Genomic DNA, 23,211 nt, shown 5'->3' with positions numbered 1-23,211 from the left:
CCATACCTGTGGGTAATATTTGCAGTTTTGATACTTTGCTTCCATCCATTTAATAGGCATGAACTCTTATAGCTCAGAAAATTGTTCGGTTTATTGAATGCCTTGATGTATTGCCTTTCTTATTACATGGATGGTGGGTAGAGGGATCAAGTCAAATGTTGCGTGTTAAATTGTTATGTGTTAAAATGTCCAGAAGGCACAGTTTGGGCATATTGCCATCTCTAGTGTGTAAGCTAAGAAAATTAATGGCCCTGCTAGTAAAGTGGAGTTACTCACAGTTACTCTGCCACTAAGTGCCAGAACCAGAGTTGCAAGCGAAGTCTCTTTAACCTGCAAACCTTGCTTTTGTTTTGTTACTTCACTTTAATGTTTTACCTGAAATTTAGAAATTTACTTTAAACCGTGGTCATGAAAGTAGTCATTACTGGCCAGAAGATACATTGAGGACATTAGGTTAGTACAGATCTATTACTTGTGATTGAAAAGCGGCTATGTACTGTGCTAAGTGCTTAGTAATTTTTGCATATGAAGAAGAGCCCAGCGTGACTTGCCATTTTTATGGTAGATATAAAGGTTATTAGTACTAATTTTCAGGTTTGTTGGAGGAATAGCTTCAGATTTTTCTTGCAATTATTGTTTAGGCTTGTGTGTGCTGTATGGACCGACTCAACATAATCTGTATGTAAGCACATGCTTTGTCTTTTGGGGTGTTTTCCCTGTGTTTTTACATCTTAAAAAATACATCTCATTAACTAAGGTTTTGAAAATATTGGGTAATTTTAAATATAATGAACTGTTTAAATTTTTAAATTTAAATTTTAACTTGAAACAAAAAAACAAAACCTTTTAAGGTTTTGATTCATAATCTGAATTTTATCTAAAAAATGTGCAATATTCATAATGTAGTCACACTTGTCTGTATATGAAATTCTGTATTCAGTGAGAATTTATAGTCAAGTTTTTGTACTAGAATGTATTACATAAGAAACTGAAAGAAATACAGTTTTTATGTAGATAATACCATAGATCAAAAACAGGGATTTTTTTTTAGGGGACGTTTTAATAATGTGAAAGTAATGAAGCTAAAGAAGTAAGTTCTAAAGGGAAAAACAAATGAGGTCTTTCTTAAACTTTTGGCTTCTGTCAAAGTAGGTAGTACCTGAGTAGTTTGACAATATTCTAGAATTAATTGGTCTAATTTAAAGAAATTAGTTTGTACTATTTGAAGCTAACCATAGCTTTGGAAAACATGAACTGTCCTTGTTGAGAAGTTAATAAAAGATGTTTTTATGAATGGGGGAAATGAAAGAATGAACAATTTACTAGACTTTTACAGTGTAAAATAACAGTGAGACTAGCTGATTTGAATCAATTATTCTTTCTTGTGTTATTAAATAAGAATTCACAAGGTAGTTGTTAATACAGTAAGGGAATTCTTTACATAAGTGATTAACTTAAAAACTTTTGTCTTGAACAGATCTCCTCTCACCCCACTCTAATCCCTTGTCTCCGTGATATTTATTCATGTCAAGTTTTATTTTGTAGATCCATCAGTGCTGTGTGATAGCAATGATGCTTTATGATCTCTGTTCAGTTGGGGTACTGGAAATTATTAAGCATCTGGCTTAATTGTTTTCATTTTTCTTATAAATTCTGGAGTATTTCCTTACTATTTACTCCTGAGTTAATAGGGAGAGATGAAGGAAGAGGAGTAGTTTAGTTTTTTTCATTTAGCATCTTAACACCCAGTTTTGTTCTTTCTCTTTCAGACAAACAAAATGCCGAGTACTTTTCCTACATTACAATTCAAATAAATGAACTTTTGATCTTTTGTTAATATATTCTAAGTTCTTCATCTCTGTGCTCTTGAATTTGATCTTACAGGTATAGTGGAAGTCCTCAAAGGAATGCATGAAATAGGAGTAACTCCTGATCAGGAGACATATGTTAATTACGTGTTTCCGTGCTTTGATAGTATAAAGTCAGTTCGTGCTATTTTGCAGGTGAGCACAGTATGGCTTTAATTTCATAATTGAGGAGAGAGCATCTTCCCTCCCTAGTGTTTTGTGGTGACCAAGGAAAAAAGCCACTGAGCTGAGGACTAAAATGGTTATGTTGGTGTATAACTTTCTAAAGCTTTGTAAAAATACTGGTGAGTGTAACACCTGTAAAGTTGTTAAACTTTAGAAAAACTTTAAAAGGTAAAGTAACATTTGTCTTGTGTTGAGAACATGCCAATATCACAAAATTTAAATGAAACAATTTCATCTCTTTGAATTTTCAGAATAAACTCTTAATAAATTTACTATTCTGTTTTTTTTTTAATAAGTTTTTTTTGACCCCAAAGCTTTATTTTCCTACCAGATACTTCCTGTCCCCACCAGAATAAGCAAGACAGTTGTAAAGGGAGCTGTGAAAAATTGACTTGGATAGTGCACTGGCTCAGCAAATGGTTGCACTTTGATTTTCAGAATAAAGTACTAGGCAGTTAGGAACAACTCTGTAGAGTACCACATACAAAGAAATATTTTGCTCAGAAGACCTGTTTCTTAGGTGGTTATTCACATAATGCCTTTATTTTTCTATATTGTTAGAGGGTCTTTTCTTTAAATAATTTCATAATTACATTCCTCTTAAAGATACAGTTTATGTCTTGAGTGTCTTTACTTTTCTTCCCTGAGTCCTTAACAGTGTATTTTGAGACTATGCTATCCATATTTAACTGTTAAAAAATGCATTTAAAAAAGTAATTTCCCTACATATTCTTATTTCCCCAAAACCTACTCTTCTCACTTGGCACCTTTGCATTATAGTATGTAATTCCACAAATTATTTTTTATGATTGAATATCTTATTGTATAGATGTACCATAATTTATTTTTATTTATTTATTATTGATTAGTTTATTTTTAATATTGTGCTGTTATTATAAAGTGGTTCAGTAAATATATTCAGCTGAATTTCAGCTCACTTACTTAAATTATTAGATATGATGTTGAGACAAGTAATTACCCATTTGGAGTTAAATAAAAATAAATTTGACCTGTACCTCATTGTATGCCTTAAAATATCATTTTGGATCAATACATTCTTCATTTTGGATCAGTACATTGTTGTAAATGAGAGAGTAGTTCTAATGTCTTTAGTAGTAAACTCTCCCTAGAAGGAAGGCATTAATAGTAATAGATTATATGAATTTGAAGATAAACATTTAATTTAGGATGTTGAAACTCCATCTCATAGCTTTTGCTAAAGTTTGTTATTCAGTTTATTTGTATTTTAGAAAATGATCTTTTAAAATGAAAGATGATTAGAGTTTCTGATATAAGGAAATGGGAAAACAGGAAATTTGAATATTTTTAGCTGAGGTATATTATCATTGAAATATGCTTTATCCCTAGGAAAATGAATGTCCACATGATGATAATGTATTTTCTCAAGCTGAATTGAGAAGTGAAGCAGTAAATGGAAACTTGGATTATATTTTATCATTTTGTAAGTATGCAACATAAGTAGTAAACTGGGCTGGTGTTAATTTCTGTGACTTTTGAGAATATACAGGGTATTCCACGCCCTCACTCCCTGCCTCAGGTAGTTCAGAGTAATTTCCGTGAAAGGGAGGAAGTTTTTATAAGTTTTTAAAAAAATTATCCTGATAAGACAGTTTATGAATTGAAATTTATAAATAATTTGGAAGTAGTTTTAAAATTTAAAGAACCTCGGAAGTAACATGGTATTTAGGTTGGAATGGGGACCTGGAAGGCTTGAACCTTATTTATGATAAACTGCTGATTATGGGATCAGAAACAAATCTGTCTACCATTCTTTTGTTTCAATTTCATGAAATGGGATTGTATTGCCTCTCTCTCTACCTTGTGGGAGTTGTGAAAATCCTATGAGATGTGGTTTCTGAAAGTGTTTTCTAAAGTAATGCCTATTATGGCCCTAAGTTACGTGAAGCCAGCTCCCAGTTCTCATTAATGAAACATAGCAGATATTTACTAAACACTTATAAATGATAGGATGCTTTACAATGTTCATCACATATTAATAAAAATTCATCCACTGGTAGATGAAGAGAGGCTTAGAGAGGTTAAATGATTTGGCCAAAGTTGGTGACTGAGTCAGACCAAGATCACCTAACTTTAACCTTATTTTATTTTTTTTTCTATCAGACATTTTAATTTTAATAAATTAGACATTTTTTAATTAAAAATTTTTAACATCATCTATGGCATTAACTTGACAGTGTTTCAGGTCTTGTGAAAAAGACACCATTTAAAAACAAACATACAAACATCAATAGCTAGCCCACTAAAATGTTAAAAGCTAAGCTTTGATTAACATGTATTCAAATTGTTTAAATGGAAGCTTTGTAAAAACCAGATTGTTGGTACATATTACCTCTGTCTACGTTATTTAAAAGAGAGCCTTTAATTCAAAATATGCACTAATTGGGTTTATTTTATTGTATTATGGTAAAGGGAATGGCGAAATGTCAGTAGGAAAAATGGTGATTGTTAGAGGGGTAGTTACTTGAGTGTAAGGTTGGGTATTAATGCAGGCTGCTATCTGAGTGTATTGATTTTGCCTTCCACTCTGTATAATATATAGATTTTTCATACTGACAAGTTGAAAACAGAGAAGCATTAACAGGAATCTGGGCACATAAGGTGAATACAAGAGAGATGCCTTTCCCTTTATCATACCATCCATTCCACTTCATTGTCAACCTCTTGATTTTTTTTCAGACTTGTTTGTTGCTACGGAAACTAGATGCTTTCTGTCAGCAGCCTTCCAGCTGGCTGCAATGTTTCTGGTGACCTTTTTAATGAATAAAAGCTTGATAATATTCTGTAAAATACTAATTTGAATAGTTTAGAAATAAGTTTCCAAGAAGTTGTTTATTAAATGTGAAAAAGAAAAATGCCATGAACTTAAAGACTACAGAAGATTTCAGCTCACCCCCATCAGTGCCCTCCCTTTCCCTTGAATTCCAAGTCTTTGAAGAGCAGTTAGTTCTGTAATTGCTGGTATTCGCTGTAGGCTGCTTATAGAGAGGCACGTTTGGTTACTACAGGAAATGGCAAGTAGTAGTGAAAAGTCAATGGATTTCTTTTTTTTTTAAATTGAGGTGTAATTGACATAAAATATTAGTTTCAGGTATATAATATAGTAATTCAATATTTGTATGTATTGGAAAGGGATCACCAAAGTGAGTCTAGTTAACATCCATCCCCATACATGGTTACAAATTTTCTTTTTTCTTGTGATGAGGACTTAAGATCTACTCTTAGCAACTTTCACATATGAAATATAGTATTACCACCTTTAGTCACTGTGCTGTATATTCCAACCCCCTGACTTATGAAATAGCTAATCTTGATCAAGTTTGTGGAATAATAAGAACCATCTCTTCATTTGATAATTAATGTGATCAAGCAAAATTCAAGGTTACCAAAAAGCATGTGGTGCGTCCACTTTAAAATTCCTACAGCAACTAAATTCAGGTCATTTCAGAGACAGTTTTTAGAGTTAATGTCACATGAAACCACTGAGAAACTTAGGCTTCCTGTTCAAGGGATCTGACAGTTGGTCTCAAGTAATTCTCCTTATGTTTGTAGGTTAAATTTTTTTTCATATTTAGGGAGATGATTATATTCAAACTTATGGTGACTTTTCCCATGAATTTTTAAAAAAACTTAACCAGGTATCGAAACTGTATTTATTAATTCTGTCTTCAGAATTTGCCTCCACAGTGGGTTCCTACCTATTATAATTCAGTCCCTCTTGAATCTTTTAGTAGCCACTACATATGTACTGAAAAGATGAAAACAGTTACTTAAAACATGGCACCATTTTATATATTTATTTTATATAAAATAAATTCAAGAGATGCTCACCATGATTCTGTCCCATGCTTGTTATGACGGGTTATGTGGGGCATCAGGTCTTATGCATTAAAGCCTGATTGTTACACTAAGGCAAATCAGGCTTAGACTGTCAGCATTGAAACATGCAAGGTTTCATTGAAACATGACTGTTAAATGCCAAAATGAATAGTAGAGGAAATAAAATCATCAGAAAAGTGAAAGATCAATATAAATCAGTTATTTAACAGAGGTCGAGGTTATTATGACTTTAGGTTGTCACTCTTGCATGAAAGCAGATTATAGATCATAGTGAAAAGTAGAATGAGGAGGTGTGAATGGTTCAACATAATCCGACACAACTCTCAGGAAAGAGGTTACCTCCACCCCACATCTTCTGTTTTTAAAAGTAGTTTCATTCTCTCCCTTCGTAGTGCCATGTTGTCCAGTAACATACAGCCTTGGTATATGTACCAGGCTGACTTTGAGTATGCTCTTAGATTAGTTAATGTATTTATACAGAAGAATATTTATAAATTCATTAGTTGTATAGATTTATGTAAATGAAGTAAAATATTTTAAAAGGATAGTTTATATTGCCAATATGTATTACTGCAATTTCTAATTAACTTTGTATCAGAATTTTTCCATTTTTAAAATAATACTTCCCAAATGAAAACTGAAGGATATTGGTATAAGTGTGTTTCCAAATACATTGTTATGCAAGTTTTGGTTTTGGTCTGGAATTTTATGATGATAATTTTCTTTTGCAGTGGAATCAAATACATTGCCTTTCTCATTTGCTTCATTGAGAGGCAGCCTCATTCTAGGCTTTAGGAGGTAAGATGATTACCTTATATGATCTTTGTCTAAATATGGACTGATTTCTTCTGTCTTTTTGACCTACTATTAGAGGAAAGAAGCAGATACTCTTATCTTGCAATACATTAGTTACCTGAAATAACCTTATCTGTTTTTTGTTTGTTTGTATCTGTTTTATTCTTACTAAGTAGTTGAATTGAGTTTAGGCTGCCTTTTATATCAGACATTTCCAAGAAATGCATATTGATTTGGTAAAGGTCTAGTTTCAAAAAAGAAAGCATTCTGAAAATGATGAGTAGAAACTATCGACAGATTTGCATGTATATTTGATTTATGCTTTGAGCATTTAAATACAGGATGACTTTTTTTTTTCTTTTAATCTATAGGTCTTTGTTGGTTATCTATTTTAAATATAGCGCTTTGTACATATCATTCTCAAACTCCCAATCTATCTCTCTCTCCCCTCTCCCCTGCTGGTAACCAACCATAAATTCATTCTCTAAGTCTGTGAGTCTGTTTCTGTTTTGTAAAGAAGTTCATTTGTATCTTTTTTTTTTTTTTTACATTTCACATATAGGCAAGATCATATGACACTTATTTTTCTCTCTGACTTACTTCACTTAGTATGATAATCTCCAGGTCCATCCATGTTGCCACAAATGGCAATGTTTCATTCTGTTTAGTGGCTAAGTAATATTTTGTGTGTATGTGTGTATAGACACATACCACATCTTTATTCGTTCATTTGTTGATGGACATGTAGGTTGCTTCTGGTTTAGTGGGCTGGGAAGTTAGATAATCAAAGTCATTGTAGTTTGGAAAAATGAAAGCCTCTAAATAAGGGCATGCCATATCTTTTAAATTTTTTTTTGCTCTTATTTTCTGACAAAGATTTTGTGATAGTTGTTTTGATTATTAGAACATAAGCTCCATGTTTGGTTTATTGCCCTATGTTCAGCACATAGATATTAATACCTGGCACATAATCAACACTGTTGAATTAATTACTGAGGCCTTATTTATTCTGTGTTTCTGCCTCTTTTTGAGCATTCCCTTTTATTCAACAAGTATTTATTGTTGAGATTAGAGACATTGATTAGGATCAGATTGTAAAATATTTTAGAAAACAAGAAGGAACTTGTCTTTTATTCTGAAGAAAGTAGACTAACTTGTACTGTGCAGAGGTTTGGCTGAGGCAGAGGTACATCTAGAATGTATCTGAATCTCAGACATTGTATTTTTCATTTTGGGTTTTTTATTTTTTTAATATATGCCTTGTCTCCTTAACATGTTCATGCTTCTTTCTTCCTTCTTCTCAGTATGGAGATATTAATGACAGATGTTCTGATGTCCTTGCCTACTGATTTTGTTAAATAATTTTTTTTTCTTACTATGCATCATACATTTGTGCTTGTTTGCAATTTCTGACTGGATGCCAGTTGTGAATTTTATGCTGGGGAATGTGGATTTTTTTTGTTTTTAATTCCTCTAAATATTTTTGAGCTTTGTTCTAAGACCATCTTGAATTAAGTTACTGGGAACAGTTTTCTCACTGCATGCTTCTGTGCTTTGTGTGTGTGTGCTCAGTCATGTCACACTCTTCTCAGCCTCACGGATTGTAGCCTGTTAGGCTGCTCTGTTCATGGCATTTTCCAGGCAAAAATACTGGAGTGGGTTGATGTTTCTTCCTCCTGAGGATCTTCTAACCCAGGGATCCAACCCACGTCTCTTGCATTCCATGCTTCGTAGGTAGGACTTGAGCAGCTTTTAGTCTAGGATTACTCCCACTAGATTAGTTGAGCCCTGCTCTTAGGGTAATATCTCCCTCCCTGATCCTGATACTTTATCTGCTAGCCCATGTATTTTGAGATTATTGGAAATGTGAACTATTCCAGTCCCTGGGTGAGTTCTAAGAATCTAGCAACTTTAGAATTGACTAAGTAACTGAAAGCTGTTCTGAAAAGAGAACTGATGGATATCGCAGTAGAGCCCTGCAGCTCCTATAAGGATAAGCATGTTAAGAGATTCACTTAAAGTTACTTAAGAGTTACTCTTTACTGGAAATAATTATTCATATTTAACAGAAATGTAGTGCCTTACAGAACATTAAGTGAGGCGTCCTAGTCATTTTAGCTAGTCCTAAGGGAAACTTGGATGTGCATTTCCATATTGGAATGCAGTTTTTTAAACAGTTATCTACCTTTAATATTACCTGCCCTAATAGTGGTAAATCCCATGGTCCAAGAGGCAGTAGTTCCTTCCATGTGTGCCGTAACTTGTTTGGGTGCAGACTGATTTTTTGATGCCATCCCACAGTATTTTGGGAAGACCAACACTTTTCTACATATGTTCTTAGAGTGGTGTTTAAGTGGCAAGCTAGTATTTCTGTAAGTTGATAAGCTCAGGAGATGGTCATTGAATACCAGTCAAGTGTAACGCATTCCCAAGGTTTCCCAATATGTAAACTAAATTGTCTGTTAACTTGTGAAGGTGAAGTCACCTATATAAAAATGTTTAAAATTCAGTACTGCTTATTAGTTAGGGATTATTCAAGGTTATTAGGGAATTTTTACTATTAAGTTGTTTTCTTTTTAACTATTTTTAAAGTATTTTAAAGGGTATTTACTTCTGACTGATAAAGTTAGTGAATTCTGTCAAATCCAAGGGAAGAGGATGTTTACTATAAGACTTTCTTTCCTCTTAACAGTACCCCTAACTGAACAAAGTTCAAATGAGAAACAAGGCCGTGTACATTTTATATATTACTGAAAACTCTACCACTAAAAATATTGAGTTACTTCTGAGAGACAAAATGTCATTGAAGATAGTTCAAACTTTGGTTGACGATGCAACATACCGAAAATAAATGTTTCAGAGCATTGAAACGTGTATGTTACCATATGTAAAATAGATGACCAGTGCAAGTTCAATGCATGAAGTTGGGCATTCAAAGCTAGTGCTCTGGGACAACCCAGAGGGATGGGGTGGGGAGGAAGGAGAGTGGGGGGGTTCAGGATGGGGGGGACACATGTGCACCCATGGGTGATTCATGTTGATGTATGGCAAAAACCACCAGATTATTATAATTATCCTCCAATTAAAATAAATTAATTTTTTAAAAAAAGAATTGCCTTGGAGGCATTTAAGGCTTTGTAGTCTGTAGATAAAGAGTTCTGTGATATAAGGAGAGATTTTTCTGACCCAGTGGCAACAGTTTGAGCTTGAGAAGTGGGAATTTGCACCACTGAACGGTGCAGCCTTCACATGTTGAAAAAAATCAAGTCTGACACTAGCCCTGTTGAAATCAACCAAGTTAAGTGCCAGATGTTAAGTTCCTCTTTTCAGTCAGCCAGTGATACTTCCCCTCATGGTGTTTTTACAAGGAGAAGGAAAATACTTCATGAACTACAGTTTGTGAGTACTCAGGAAATATAACTTTTTAGTGTGCGCTTAGGCCTAGACTGCAAGATAACAGGTAATTCAAGGATGAACAGGAATCTTCTTGCCTTCAACTTGTTAATTCATTATAGACCAGAAATTAAGAAAGCAACTGCAAACTAGTCTTGATAATTATGAATGTGTAGAGGAGAAGATGCAATCTCTGAATGGATAAGGAAGATGTAGTATGTACACACACATACACACACACATGAATACTGCTCAGCCATAAAAAAGAATGAAACTGTGTCATTTGCAGCAACATGGATAGACCTAGAGATTATCATGCTACCTGAAGTAAGTTAGAAAGGCAATATTACTTATATGTGAAATCCAAAATATGTTACAGTTGAACTTATTTACAAAACAGAAACAGACTTAAAGACATAGAAAACAGAATTTATGATTCAGTTCAGTTCAGTCACTCAGTCATGTCCGACTCTTTGTGACCCCACGGACTGCAGCACACCAGGCCTCCTTGTCCATCACCAACTCTTGGAGTTTACTCAAACTCATGTCCATTGAGTTGGTGATGCCATCCAACCATCTCATCCTCTGTCGTCCCCTTCTCCCACCTTCTATCTTTTCCAGCATCAGGGTCTTTTCCAATGAGTCAGTTCTTTGCCTCAAGTGGCCAAAGTATTTTCAGCTTCAGCATCAGGCCTTCCAATGAATATCCAGGACTGATCTCCTTTAGGATGGACTGGTTGGATCTCCTTGCAGTCCAGTGGACCCTCAAGAGTCTTCTCCAATGGCACAATTCAAAAGCATCAGTTCTTTGCGGCTCAGCTTTCTTTATAGTCCAACTCTCACATCCGTATATGACTACTGGAAAAATCACAGCCTTGACTAGATGGACCTTTGTTGCAAAGTATTGTCTCTGCTTTTTAATATGCCGTCTAGGTTGGTCACAACTTTTCTCCCAAGGAGCAAATGTCTTTTAATTTCATGGCTGGAGTCACCATCTGCAGTGATTTTGGAGCCCCCAAAAATAAAGTCAGCCACTGTTTCTACTGTTTCCCCATCTATTTTGCCATGAAGTGATGGGACCAGATGCCATGATCTTAGTTTTCTGAATGTTGAACTTTAAGCCAGCTTTTTCACTCTTCTCTTTCACTTTCTCTTTCACTAAAGAAGCTCTTTAGTTCTTCGCTTTCTACCATAAGGGTGATTTATGATTTACCAAAGGGGAAAAGGAGGGGAGGAATAAATTAGGAGTTTGGGAGTAGCAGATTGTAACTACTAGATATAAACGTAAGGTCCTACTATATAGCACAGGGAACTGTATTCCGTATCTTGTGATAAACTATAATGAAAAAGAATATGTGTACAATGCAGGGCTTTGTAAACATTTTTCTCCACTTATAAATATAGTTTTGTTTTTTAAAAAATTTTTCTCAATGTGTTTTACTAGGAGGAATGATGTTATCATAGGGCAGAGGATTCTATCAAGGCATGGAACATGTTTTATTTTTTTGTTTTGAAATAATTTTAGAGTCACAGAAAGTTGCAAGGATAAGACACAAAGGGCCTATATACACTCTACACATTTTCCCCCAGTGGTTGCATATTATATAACTACAGTGCATTACCAAAGCTGGGAATTTTACATTCATACAATGTATGTGGGTAGTTCTGACAGTTTATCACATACATAGACTTGAGTAACCATTACTGCAGTGAAGATACAGAACTGTACCATCGCTACAAATTCCCCACCTTCCTGCCACTACCTCTTTAGCTTCCATTCACCATCCTTAATCTGTGACAACCACGGATTTGTTCTCAGTTTTTATAATTTTAGTTTGCAAAAGTTACATAAATGGACTTATAGAGTATATCATATATTATTGAGATTGACTTTTTTCCACTCAGCATAATGCCCCCAAATCCATCTTAGTTGTCGTGTGTGTCAGTAGTTCATTTTGAATGTTTTTAAAGTAAACAAGTGTGTTATTAACTCACTATACCAAAACAGTTCACTCTAAACTGCTCAATCTCAAGTTTAAAGAGGCCTATGAATTTTTGTGGGTGCAGATTTTAAGAGGTCTGTAAGTTTTGTGGGTTATTTTCACAATGTAAGTATAATATACATAATTATAATAATATACATTATATTTGCATTGTAATATTATCATTAAAACACATAACTAATCTTCTGAAAGTAGATTCCATATTTGAATTAAATATACAAATATACAAAGCTTATAGACGTTAAATTTACAAAGCTTATAAATAGCCTAAGACCTAGTGTTCATTGGTTACCCAGTTTTGTAAATAGTTTTTCCTTTAAACAGTCACAATTTGAGTGAGTTATTCTTTTTGCTTTCCTGAAATAATTGCAGATTTATAGAAATTAGAAGAGTAGTACAGAGACCTCTTATATACCCCCTTTATTAACTTTTAGCATTTTGTGAAGTTATCATTATACTTTCCGTTTATTTACACACACACACACACATATAAATTTTAATTTTTTGGAGCTATTTGGGCTTAGGTTGCACATGTCATGATGCCTTACCTTTAAATATGTCAGTATATAATTCCACAGAACAAGGATATTCCTGTACATAACCAGGTAGTTCAGTGGTAAAGAATCCACCTACTATAGTGCAGGAGATGGAAGAGATGTGAGTTCAATCTCTGGGTCGGGAAGCTCCCCTGGAGAAGGCAATGGCAGCCCACTCCAGTATTCCTGCCTGGAGAATCCCATGGACAGAGGAGCATGGCAGGCTACAGTTTATGGGGTCACAAAGAGTTGGACACGTATATAAGCACATACACATACACACAGTTCCACAGAACAAGGATTTTCCCTAATTCAGCCACGTCACAGTTGACAAACTCAGGATATTTAATGTTGATGGAGTATTTTTATCTAATATAGCTCATATACCAGTTCTGTCAAGTATTTTCACTCTTTTTTTGGAGGGGCCCATATTTTCCTCCCTCCTATATAGAACCCCTGGTGACTTAGATGGTAAAGCATCTGCCTGCAGTGCGGGAGACCTGGGTTCGATCCCTGGGTTGGGAAGATTTCCCTGGAGGAGGAAATGGCAACCCACTCCAGTACTCTTGCCTGGAAAATTCCATGGACGGAGGAGTGTGGTAAGCTACAGTCCATGGGGTTGCAAAGAGTCAGATATGACAGTGATTTCACTCACTATACAGAATCCAGTCAAGGAATAGATGTTAGTCATCTCTTCTCTTTAATTTTCTCTCATCTGGAACAGTTCTTCAGCCTTTGTCTTTTATGACATTAATACATTTGAAGAATATAGGCCAGTTATTTTCTAGAATGTTCCTCATGATGCATCCTCATGTTTAACTTCATGTTATATTTCTGACTGAAATACCACAGGAATGCTGTTCTGTTTTTCTCAGGAAATTAAATCTAAAATGTGTCTATCAGCACCTCATTAGTGATGTTAATTTTGACCTCTCAGTGAAGATATTGGTTCAGTTTCTCCACTGTGTAGTTAACTGTATTTACCATTACAAGTAATAAGCAGTCTCAGGCAGATCCCTTGAGACCATGCAGATACCCTGCTCCATCAAACTGGGACCTAAGGTTTAGAGATGGTTCTTAGTGATTCGTGTCCAAACCACTCTTTACTTTGAGGGTTCAGAATAAGTGAATCAATGTTTCTAAATTATCTTGTCCTGAAAATTAACTTTGATTTTGGAAACTTTTTTTTGTTAAGGCTTTGATCTGTATGTATTGCATGTAATGATTGCTAGTACATTTTAATGTTATTTAAACTACTGGGTTTATTTTTAATCCTTTGCTGCCCCCTGCAGGTCTATGAATATAAATCTTTGGAGCAAGGTAAGTATTCCTAATATTTGCAAATCATAGAGTGATAGATAAAAAGCCATCTATAATAGCTTCATACATTTATCATGCATCACTATAAGTTAATGAATTTAGAATCTTGAATTGGTAGTTCAACTACCTTCCTGGATCAGGAAATTTATTGTTGAAGTGACCTTGAGTTAGTCCTAAATTCTTAAGTTTTCAGCTTTTCAAAAAGCAACTGTTAACATGGCAGTGACCATACGTATTTAATAATTATTTTTAAAAATATGTGCATGTTATATATGTTATATATATTTGTGTAAGTGTATCTATATGTGCTAAGTTGCTTCAGTCGTGTCCGACTCTTTGCGACCCTATGGACGGTAGCCTGCCAGACTCCTCTGTCCAGGGGATTCTCCAGGCAAGAATACTGGAATGGGTTGCCATGCCCTCTTCCAAGGAATCTTCCTGGCCCAGGAATCAAACCCATGTCTCTTATTTCTCCTACATTAGCAGGTGTGTTCTTTACCACTAGCGCCACATAGGAAGCGTCAAGTGTATCTATGTGTATATCTATATATGAATGATAAACAGATCAATTTTTAAACTATCTTTTTAAGAAGTTGACTGCTTTTATGCAGGAAGTACAATAATCCTTATGTTGAATTACAAGATACCCGCCTGTGATGCCAGAGGTGTAAGTTCCATCCCTGGGTTGGGAAGATCCCCTGGAGAAGGAAATGGCAACCCACTCCAGTTTTCTTCCCTGGAAAATCCCATGGACAGATGATTCTGGTTGGACTAAGGTCCATGGGGTCGCAAAAGAGTCGGACATGACTTGGGGAATAAACAACAACACAGTCAGAATGCACGTTATTGATGGGAGTTCCCATTTTAAATATTTCTTAAAATCTTACTTTCAGTTCTGATTTTAGTATTACTTAAACTGCCATTCAAACTATATAAGTCAGTTATAATAGGTGGTTAAGATATTTATAAGATTTTTTTTTGGCTATAAAGACTTTTTCATTGGCTTACTAAATGTGTCTTTGTTCAAAATTAGGTTTTAATGTGGCTGTTGTTTGTCTAATATATGGCTACAGCTTATGGTAGAATTTATTCTCTATCTTCTACATGTCTGGGTTGGTTAAAAAAAATTTGTAGATAGGATTGTTTTGCTTTGCTTTTTAATAGTTTTTATCTCAACTATCCTTTGGATTGCTATTACCACATCATGCTTTCATTGTTGAGTGAAGTGGGATATGATCAGGTTTACCTAATTTTCCATATTAGAAAATACATAGTTAAAGAAGTAAGTGTAGTTTGAGTTGTTAATACTTAATGGCCAGACACTATCTTGAAGAAGGAAATGGCAGCCCACTCCAGTATTCTTACCTAGAGAATCTCCTGGACAGAGGAGCTTGGTGGCCACAGTCCATGGGGTCACAAAGAGTCAGACACGACTTAGCAACTGAGCAGATACTATCTAAAGAGCAAATACATTCAGTCATAGTATACACATGAAGTAATTGAGAATCTGAAGCTCATATCACTTCAGAAACCTATGCTTCCTTTCTTGCTATCTTCAGCCTGCTGATATACAGTCAGAATACTGTGTTCAGAAGTTACATGTCAGTATCGTAGGCTTTGTAATCGTTTTCATCATCAAACGTTCGGATTTTTTTAATTGAAATTTTTTGAGTAGAGTTAATGTTGAAGAGTAAGTCTTTTGGTTTCTGTGTATTCAGTGGATAAGAATCAATGAGAACAAACATATTACAACTTTCAACCTCCTTTTGTTTTAAGTAAGTCAGTGTTAGTTGCTCAGTCCTGTCCGACTCTTTGCAACCCTGTGGACTGCAGCCTGCCAGCCTCATCTGTCCATGGAATTCCCTAGGAAAGAAGCCTGGAGTGAGTTGCCATTCCCTTTGCTCCAGGGAATCTTCCCGACCCAAGGATCGAACCCAGGTCTCCTGCATAGCAGGTGGATTCTTTATCACCTGAGCTGCCAGGAAAGCCTCCATTTTGTTTTAATGCCATTAAAATGATTGGAGAAATGTTGAAAAACTTTTAAACAATGTATTGAGTGTTTCAGGATATTTTGCTTTCTTACTGCTGTAGAACTTCATTTAAAAGGAGGAAACTGGTTGAATTTCAGCAAGACCAAAAACAATACAATGACAAATAACATTGGTTAATAATTCCTATAAGCTGTTTTCTACAGTAACAATTTATTTAAAACAATATATAACCAGAACAGTTTAGAGGTTTTCTTAGTGATGTATCATGAAATACTGCAGTTTTCCTTCAACATGGGTTTGTTCTTGTTGTTGTTTTTAAAAAAAGTAACCTGTTATTTAAAAACGAAACAATCTCCTTGGCAAGTGGGGGTGATGTTGAATTACTGTGATATAAAGTAATACCTTACTGGGGAGAGGCTTTATTATTTCAAGAATTCAATTTCAGATTGTGTTTGTTCTAGTTTGCTTCTGTTGCTGCAATGCACGCATTTTCTGTCTTACCAGATAACAGAACTGCTGTACAAGGATGGACGTTATTGCCAGGAGCCTCCAGGACCAACGGGTAGCGTTTCAATTTCGATGATTGTAACTTATCCACAAATCCATTCTTCTGTGTAATGATGGGCTAGAAGGATTACAGCAGTAAACATTTTGTTTTTGAAAGTGAAATTTGAAAACATTTGTTTATAAATCTTTACGTTGATAACCGCATCATTTTGAGATCTGTGAGGTGTTTGGTATTACCATAATTGTTTTTCTAAGGGCAGGGTTGGGAAGGTTTTTCTTTTCAGATATTGAGGAAATGCTTCTTATAGCATCAATCAAAATAGCCTTAAAAATCAGTAATCCTTAGTGTTTATGTGATTTTAATGTTTTTCAGGTATAAACATATAAAATAGTAAAGAGGTCTTGTAGATTTTTCCACTATTTGTTACCCAAAATACATTATTTTGACATTTAGTGATTTTTGTTTTCATGTAATAAAGCCTAGCATATGTGGTTTTCTGTTAAACACACACACACACAACCATATGGTATCTTTCTTGAAAGTTCGTATTTTTCTATCCTATGTATTAACACATGGCCCTATACATTTTATGCTTGGATGCATAGGAAAATTACTGTTGTTACGAAACATCTTTGTTAATCTTGGTTTTTCATTGGCTAATAGGCAGCTCTCCACAAAAATATTACATCTGCTTATTAAAATTATTTAACTTTCTATACTCAACATTTGCGAATCCTCTAATTTTATGTTTCCCTAAATATGGCCCACCAAAAATTAATATAGAAATATATACAAGGCATTTATTTATTCTCACTATTTGTGATTTGGACAGGAGAGGGGTAAGGCCTTGGGCAGGACCACTTCTGTCACAGAGTGGTAGAAAAAAATAGATTGAAGTAAGATTCAGTGCTGAAAAGCTGTCACTCGGTCTGAAAATAATTAATATTCCTTTCACTCACCAGTTAGATATGTGCTCCCAAACCACATAATCTCTATGCCTCAGTGATCATTGTTGCCATTTCAGAGCCTCTCATCAGGGTGACATCTCACACCAAAATGATTTCTTATAAATTAATCTTGATAACATGACAGTCTCAGTAATTTTAGTGGAATGCTTTCTCTTGTTTTTTTCCACAGAAGCTGTTGGCTATTTTCTTTATAACTTGATTGACAGCATGAGTGACTCAGAGGTACAGGCCAAGGAGGAGCGTTTGAGACAATACTTCCATCAGCTGAAGGAGATGGTACCATTTCATTTTTTGCTATATAATGCCTGTCCTGTCTGACATGTATCTATTAGATTTGAAATTGCTGCTTTTAAGTACAACCAGACCACTTCTCAATGACATACACGAGTTGGAGACTTAAATTATGTCCGAGATAATTCCTGTTAGACAAATTTCAGTTTGGTTGTCTAAAACTTGTTTTTTTTTTTTTCCCCTCCTCCCTCCCCTTTGCACAGAATGTAAAAATTCCTGAAAATATCTACAGAGGCATTCGTAATCTGCTGGATAGCTACCATGTTCCTGAATTGATTAAGGTGTGTGTGAAATAATAATCAACTTCTTAAAATGCTTAATTTATATAGAGAGGCATGTCAAAGTTTTATTTAAATACATTGCTTTTGGCCAAAAGTTTATTTAAATGATAGCCTTTAAAACAAGGCTGTTTATTGATTATTGGTGAATGCTGTTTATATATTGAAGAATGTATTTAAAAGTGTTTTTTACAGTGGTTATAAAGTCTGAAGAGAATTTCAGGAAAATTTTGGAAAATGGAAAAATGAAATGAGACTTCCAAAATTTGCTTTTGACATTTGCTAGTATATTTTCCAATGTTTTCTAATCCTAATTTAAATCCTGATTTTAGGATGTTAATATGTTGGTTGAAAGAGAGAAGACAGACTCTAGAAAAGTAAGTATGTTTTTTGAGTAGATTCTACATGCTGTAATAACCTCATTTAATGAGAGTTCTAGACTATGTCCTTTTAAAACCAGTGGTTCCTAACATTCTTGCCTCTAGCATAGTTCTAAGAAGTTGGTAAAAGCCGTTTACCATCTCAGAAAAATTATATCTAAGAAATGTGCATATATCAGGAGCTTTATAAACCCCTCAAGTCCATCCCAGATCCCCACATTAATATCCTTGATAGCATTTATGACATTTAGGAAAGGGCAGTTTAAAGAGAAGAGTGACAAAGGGTGTGTTTTCTTTGTAGTAAATTTCTTTCCTTCTTTTTTCTTCCCATTTCTACTTTGCAGCCTTCATCATCTGATTTGGAGTCTAAACTTGAAAAGCTAAAAGCTGAAAATCAACCTATAGGAGATATCCTAAAGCAGCTCATATTAATGCTATGTTCAGAAGAGGTAACTTTTGTTTAAATATTTTAAATGTGCTATTAAGATAAAAAAAAGTTCTTTACAGATAAAAGTAAGCAAAGCCCAATATAAAATTTATTATTTTTACAGTTGATTATTATGCATCATGTCTGTGAAGAATGCAATTAAATGAGAGGTTAACTAACTTCAGCCGCACCTTGAGTGGCATGTTTTCGTTGCCGTGGTTTGTTTACGTACTCTGCGGAGTGAGTGATGGTAGCAGCCGTGATAGGTTTATCATACATGCCAAGTGTCCTTTCACGCCATGGCTCGGTCTCATGTCTAGATTGTCAAGCAACTGATACATGCAGCAGTCATTTGCAAGTCAAATATTACTAGGTTGTTAATGCAGGGATTGAAATTCCATTTTCCTACTGGAAAAAAGCTCTTTCTGAGATAAAGGGTCTTTTGCCTTTTTTCAGCAGGCGTCCAGCTGTATTTTGTGTTCATTTTAGTGTGTGTCTGCAATTGGGGTATATCACTAGACTTTCAGTTTCTAGTTCAGTATCATTTGGTCATATGCCTGTGTTTTCTAGGGGGAAAAAATACAGCTGACTTTAAGGTTATAATATGGCACTATTAAATTCTAAAATATTTCCTGCACATTACAGACTGTGAGGAACTTGGCAGTGATATATATTTTTGTGCGTGGAAATTGGACTCACTTGGTACATATTTAATCTGGAAGTCTTTTTTTCATAATACAGTACCCAAACCTAAAACATCAAATTTGGCATAGTGATCAGTTTTGCAGCACAGATAACAAATCTTTTAAATCCTTCATATATATCTTTCCTGCTTTTTAAAAGGTAGATTAAAAATACCAGGGAGCAAGGTGAAGTTAATAATGTGTATTCATTTATTTTAAAAGTAGTGTTAACTTTTTTTTATACTCTGAACATGGAAACTAGAAATTTTACACTTTTATATTAATTTCTTACTTCTTTTCATTTCCTTCCTTTATTTTAGAACATGGAAAAAGCTCTTGAATTGAAAGCAAAATATGAATCAGATATGGTTGTCGGTGGCTATGCAGCTTTAATAAATTTGTGCTGTCGACATGATAATGCAGAAGATGCATTGAACCTGAAACGAGAATTGTGAGTACCCTGGCACTGAAGCAAATCATCAGCATTTATGCTGATATACAGTCCTTGATGGCTCATGTAGAGTGAATATCACCCTCATATAATGTAAATTTTAAAAATTCTCTTTTGTGAGTGCTTTTTGAAATTTCATACTGTAATACTCTTTGATTAATTATGGCTTGTTTTCAGCAAGGAGTCTTTGTTTAAGTATGATAAGACATTCTATTCCTTGAAGCCAAGATTTTTTCCTCTTGATTATACAACTGCATATCACAACAGTGATGTTGTAACTATTATATAAGGCTTGTTAAATATTCCCCTTCCTGTACTGTAATGTAAACAGAATTCTGTCCGTTTCTCAGGTATCCTTGACTTCCCACTGATAGATTTACCAAATAAAAATGTCTCTTGGGGGTATTTCAGTATTTGCAACAAAGTGAGAATCACCTTAAGTGCCATGAAACAGAAGCATTCCTTATTTGTATCGTTTGCAGATGGAAAGATAATATACATGTGGTATTACATTTTTACTTCTTTGAATATAATTGCATGTAGATTTGTATATGGCCTCAAAAATAAACCTGAACTAAAAGGTAGAAGCCAGTGTTAATAAAAATTCAGATTCTGAGATTTTTGGAAAAGTGATCAAGTAGATACTACACTGCTATTAACAGTTAAACAACTTCTAACATAATATAAATATGGCTTTAATTTTTAGTGACCGTTTAGATTCTTCTGCTGTCCTTGACACCGGCAAGTATGTAAGACTCGTTAAGGTATTGGGAAAACATGGCAAGCTCCAAGGTAAGCATCAGCACATAAAGGAAATGTGTGATGCAAGTATCTTACCACTGGAATAACATGTGAATTGATATTAATGGTGTATCATGTCCATCCTGCAAAGTGCTTGAACACTTTGCATACAAATTTGCATGTGAATCCAACCAGAGCTGCATGGACAGTGTCGGCCATTAGTTTTAATGGATTGGCAAGCTTGTCATTTACATTTGCACAGCTCAGTGCTTTTTGCATTTCTGCAGCTAGTTCTTATTAGCATTGCTGTTTGGGTTGAGTTTGAAGATCATGACTTATGGCACAATTTGCCTATGTGCCTGCACTAATGGCTTTGTTTTTGCTTAAGAACATTGGAAGGCTGAACATAAAACCTGTAAATATAACCTTTATTCAAGAGTACGAATTTTGCAGGCGTCTTTGTCTTCACTTCTGATAACATTAACAAAATATATACTTCAATAAGGTTTCACACAGAAGTTTGGAGAGAGCCTAACTGATTATATAGTTGATGTCTATCTAACTTTCTTATAGTTGGGATAATGCTAAGCCTAATGTAATTATACCTGATAATTTATTCTTAACTATTTGATTATTTATTAACTTTCTCATTAGACTTTATTTTGAAACTTTAAAAAAAAACCTCCCTGTCTTCCTTTTATTCCTAGAGAAGATTTTTTGTTTTTAAATCATTATAGTGAAAAATGCATGGAGAAAGTATTTGACTTGATTGTTGAATTTTTCCCTAGGAAATTTTTCTAACACAGACAATCCTTTATGAAGATTAGCCTGCTTTTTAAAATCACTTTCTATAAAGCGGTCAAAACATTTTGTCTCTGCAATAATTAATAACATTATAAAAATGCACTTATTCCATATCCTAAAATGTTTGTTTCTGCCTTCCTAATGAAGCTTAATGAATCTAATGTATTAACATGCAGTCTTTTGGAAAGCTTTCATTGGCTCTGCTTGGCTAATTAGTATCGACATAGCAAACAGGCCCTATCGGTATCAGACCATTAGTCTGGCTGTATATACAGTGTAAACACATCTTTATTATCTGGCCTCCTGACAAGCCATCTGCTGAAGAAACAATGGTGTGATTTAGCAGATGTTAGCTCTGAACGATAAAAGCATCCATTTAGGAGGATCTCACAGCTATAGGGCAGACCGTTCAGGGTTATGTGGTGCAGAGTGGGCACACAGTCCCTATCTATAATTTGTAGTCAAAGTTGCAGGGAAATGATAAAACCATGCTATTGTGGATTTATAATTGTAGTCTCGTTTAGAAATGCAAGTAGTAATTAACTTGAAATCGGCATTATACACTAGAATTTACATTCCTGCTGGGCTTGAAATGCTGTTTTAATAGCAGTTTGTTTTCCCTACATGAAATTACCTAAGGGTCTTTTGTGCTGCTTCATTGTAGATGCTATTAACATTCTAAAGGAGATGAAAGAGAAGGATGTTCTTATCAAAGATGCAACAGTCTTGTCCTTTTTCCACATCCTAAATGGCGCAGCTTTACGAGGTGAAACTGAAACAGTAAAACAGTTGCATGAAGCCATCGTGACCTTAGGGTTAGCGAAACCATCTACCACCTTAAGTTCCCCATTGGTCACTCTGTATCTGGAAAAGTAAGTTAATTGAATTTTCAGTTTTGAATGTTGGCATTGAAAGAATTAATCTAATCGTACAGGGATTCTATTTTGTAAATTCTCTGTGATGCTGCAGAAGCCTTATTTGCCACCGAATAAGAGAATGTCTGTGGTGTAGGTGACCTTTAAAATTGCCAACAACCCTCTGGTCCTATGGATTACTTTTCAGTGGAATGATCTATGGCGGGTTTTGGAGGGGGTGGGGGGGCGGTTGGTGGGGCATGTGATGATAGTACATGAAACCAAATCTAGTTTTCCCCAGTTTTGAGCCTTATAAGTGTTAATTATTGATAAATATAAGAAAGGATTCTCTGGGGCTTTTGGTTAGGCTTCATCACTGTTGTTGATGTTATGATGTGGCAGTGTCTCTTGAGGGATCCTTTTTTCCGTGTAGTGTTTTAATTGTGTGTACCAACACAGGAGTTACTGTAGCTTCGCTAAGTTATTATAGAAGGTGTCTCTGTGTCTTGTGGTAAGAAGATGAATTTTGTTAATAGGGTAAGGTTTACTGAGTTTGAAAATGTCTGTATTTGGAATGTTCATGTTGGTACCCAATTTAAGGTATTTTTTTCAAGTGTAAATCATAAAGTCAACCTACATTCTTGTACAGAGTGAATCATTTTAGTAAGATAATAAAGCATCCTTTATTATCTTCTTTTCCTCTAGCATTGTTTTTCTTTTCTGTTTCTAAAAATTTCTCAGATCTTTCCCCTTTGCCATTTTCTTCCATGACTTAGCACAGTTTTTTAATCTGCTTATTTTGTGATTGAAGTTTTCTCATTTAGTTTGAATGTTGCTGTATCAATGCCAGGAGAAAAGTAAATGATAAATCTTAGT

The 23,211-nt window shown here is 34.7% G+C and overlaps 1 protein-coding gene across 1 annotated transcript in view; it reads left to right on the top strand.

Moving 5' to 3' along the window:
* LRPPRC (leucine rich pentatricopeptide repeat containing) overlaps window positions 1-23,211 on the top strand; it is a 99,316-nt gene that overhangs the window by 24,490 nt on the left and 51,615 nt on the right. The window contains exons 12-23 of the mRNA XM_020878071.2: window positions 1,885-2,003; window positions 3,402-3,495; window positions 6,644-6,710; window positions 13,932-13,959; window positions 16,455-16,512; window positions 17,596-17,702; window positions 17,921-17,998; window positions 18,328-18,372; window positions 18,720-18,824; window positions 19,806-19,936; window positions 20,643-20,728; window positions 22,146-22,353. Coding sequence (XP_020733730.1) covers window positions 1,885-2,003; window positions 3,402-3,495; window positions 6,644-6,710; window positions 13,932-13,959; window positions 16,455-16,512; window positions 17,596-17,702; window positions 17,921-17,998; window positions 18,328-18,372; window positions 18,720-18,824; window positions 19,806-19,936; window positions 20,643-20,728; window positions 22,146-22,353 — 1,126 coding nt within the window. The remainder of the gene's footprint in view (window positions 1-1,884; window positions 2,004-3,401; window positions 3,496-6,643; window positions 6,711-13,931; window positions 13,960-16,454; window positions 16,513-17,595; window positions 17,703-17,920; window positions 17,999-18,327; window positions 18,373-18,719; window positions 18,825-19,805; window positions 19,937-20,642; window positions 20,729-22,145; window positions 22,354-23,211) is intronic.

Source organism: Odocoileus virginianus, chromosome 2 (assembly GCF_023699985.2).
Source record: "Odocoileus virginianus isolate 20LAN1187 ecotype Illinois chromosome 2, Ovbor_1.2, whole genome shotgun sequence".
NCBI lineage: Eukaryota > Metazoa > Chordata > Mammalia > Artiodactyla > Cervidae > Odocoileus > Odocoileus virginianus.
Note: the sequence above shows the minus strand (reverse complement) of the source record. Positions and strands in the feature narration are given on the sequence as shown.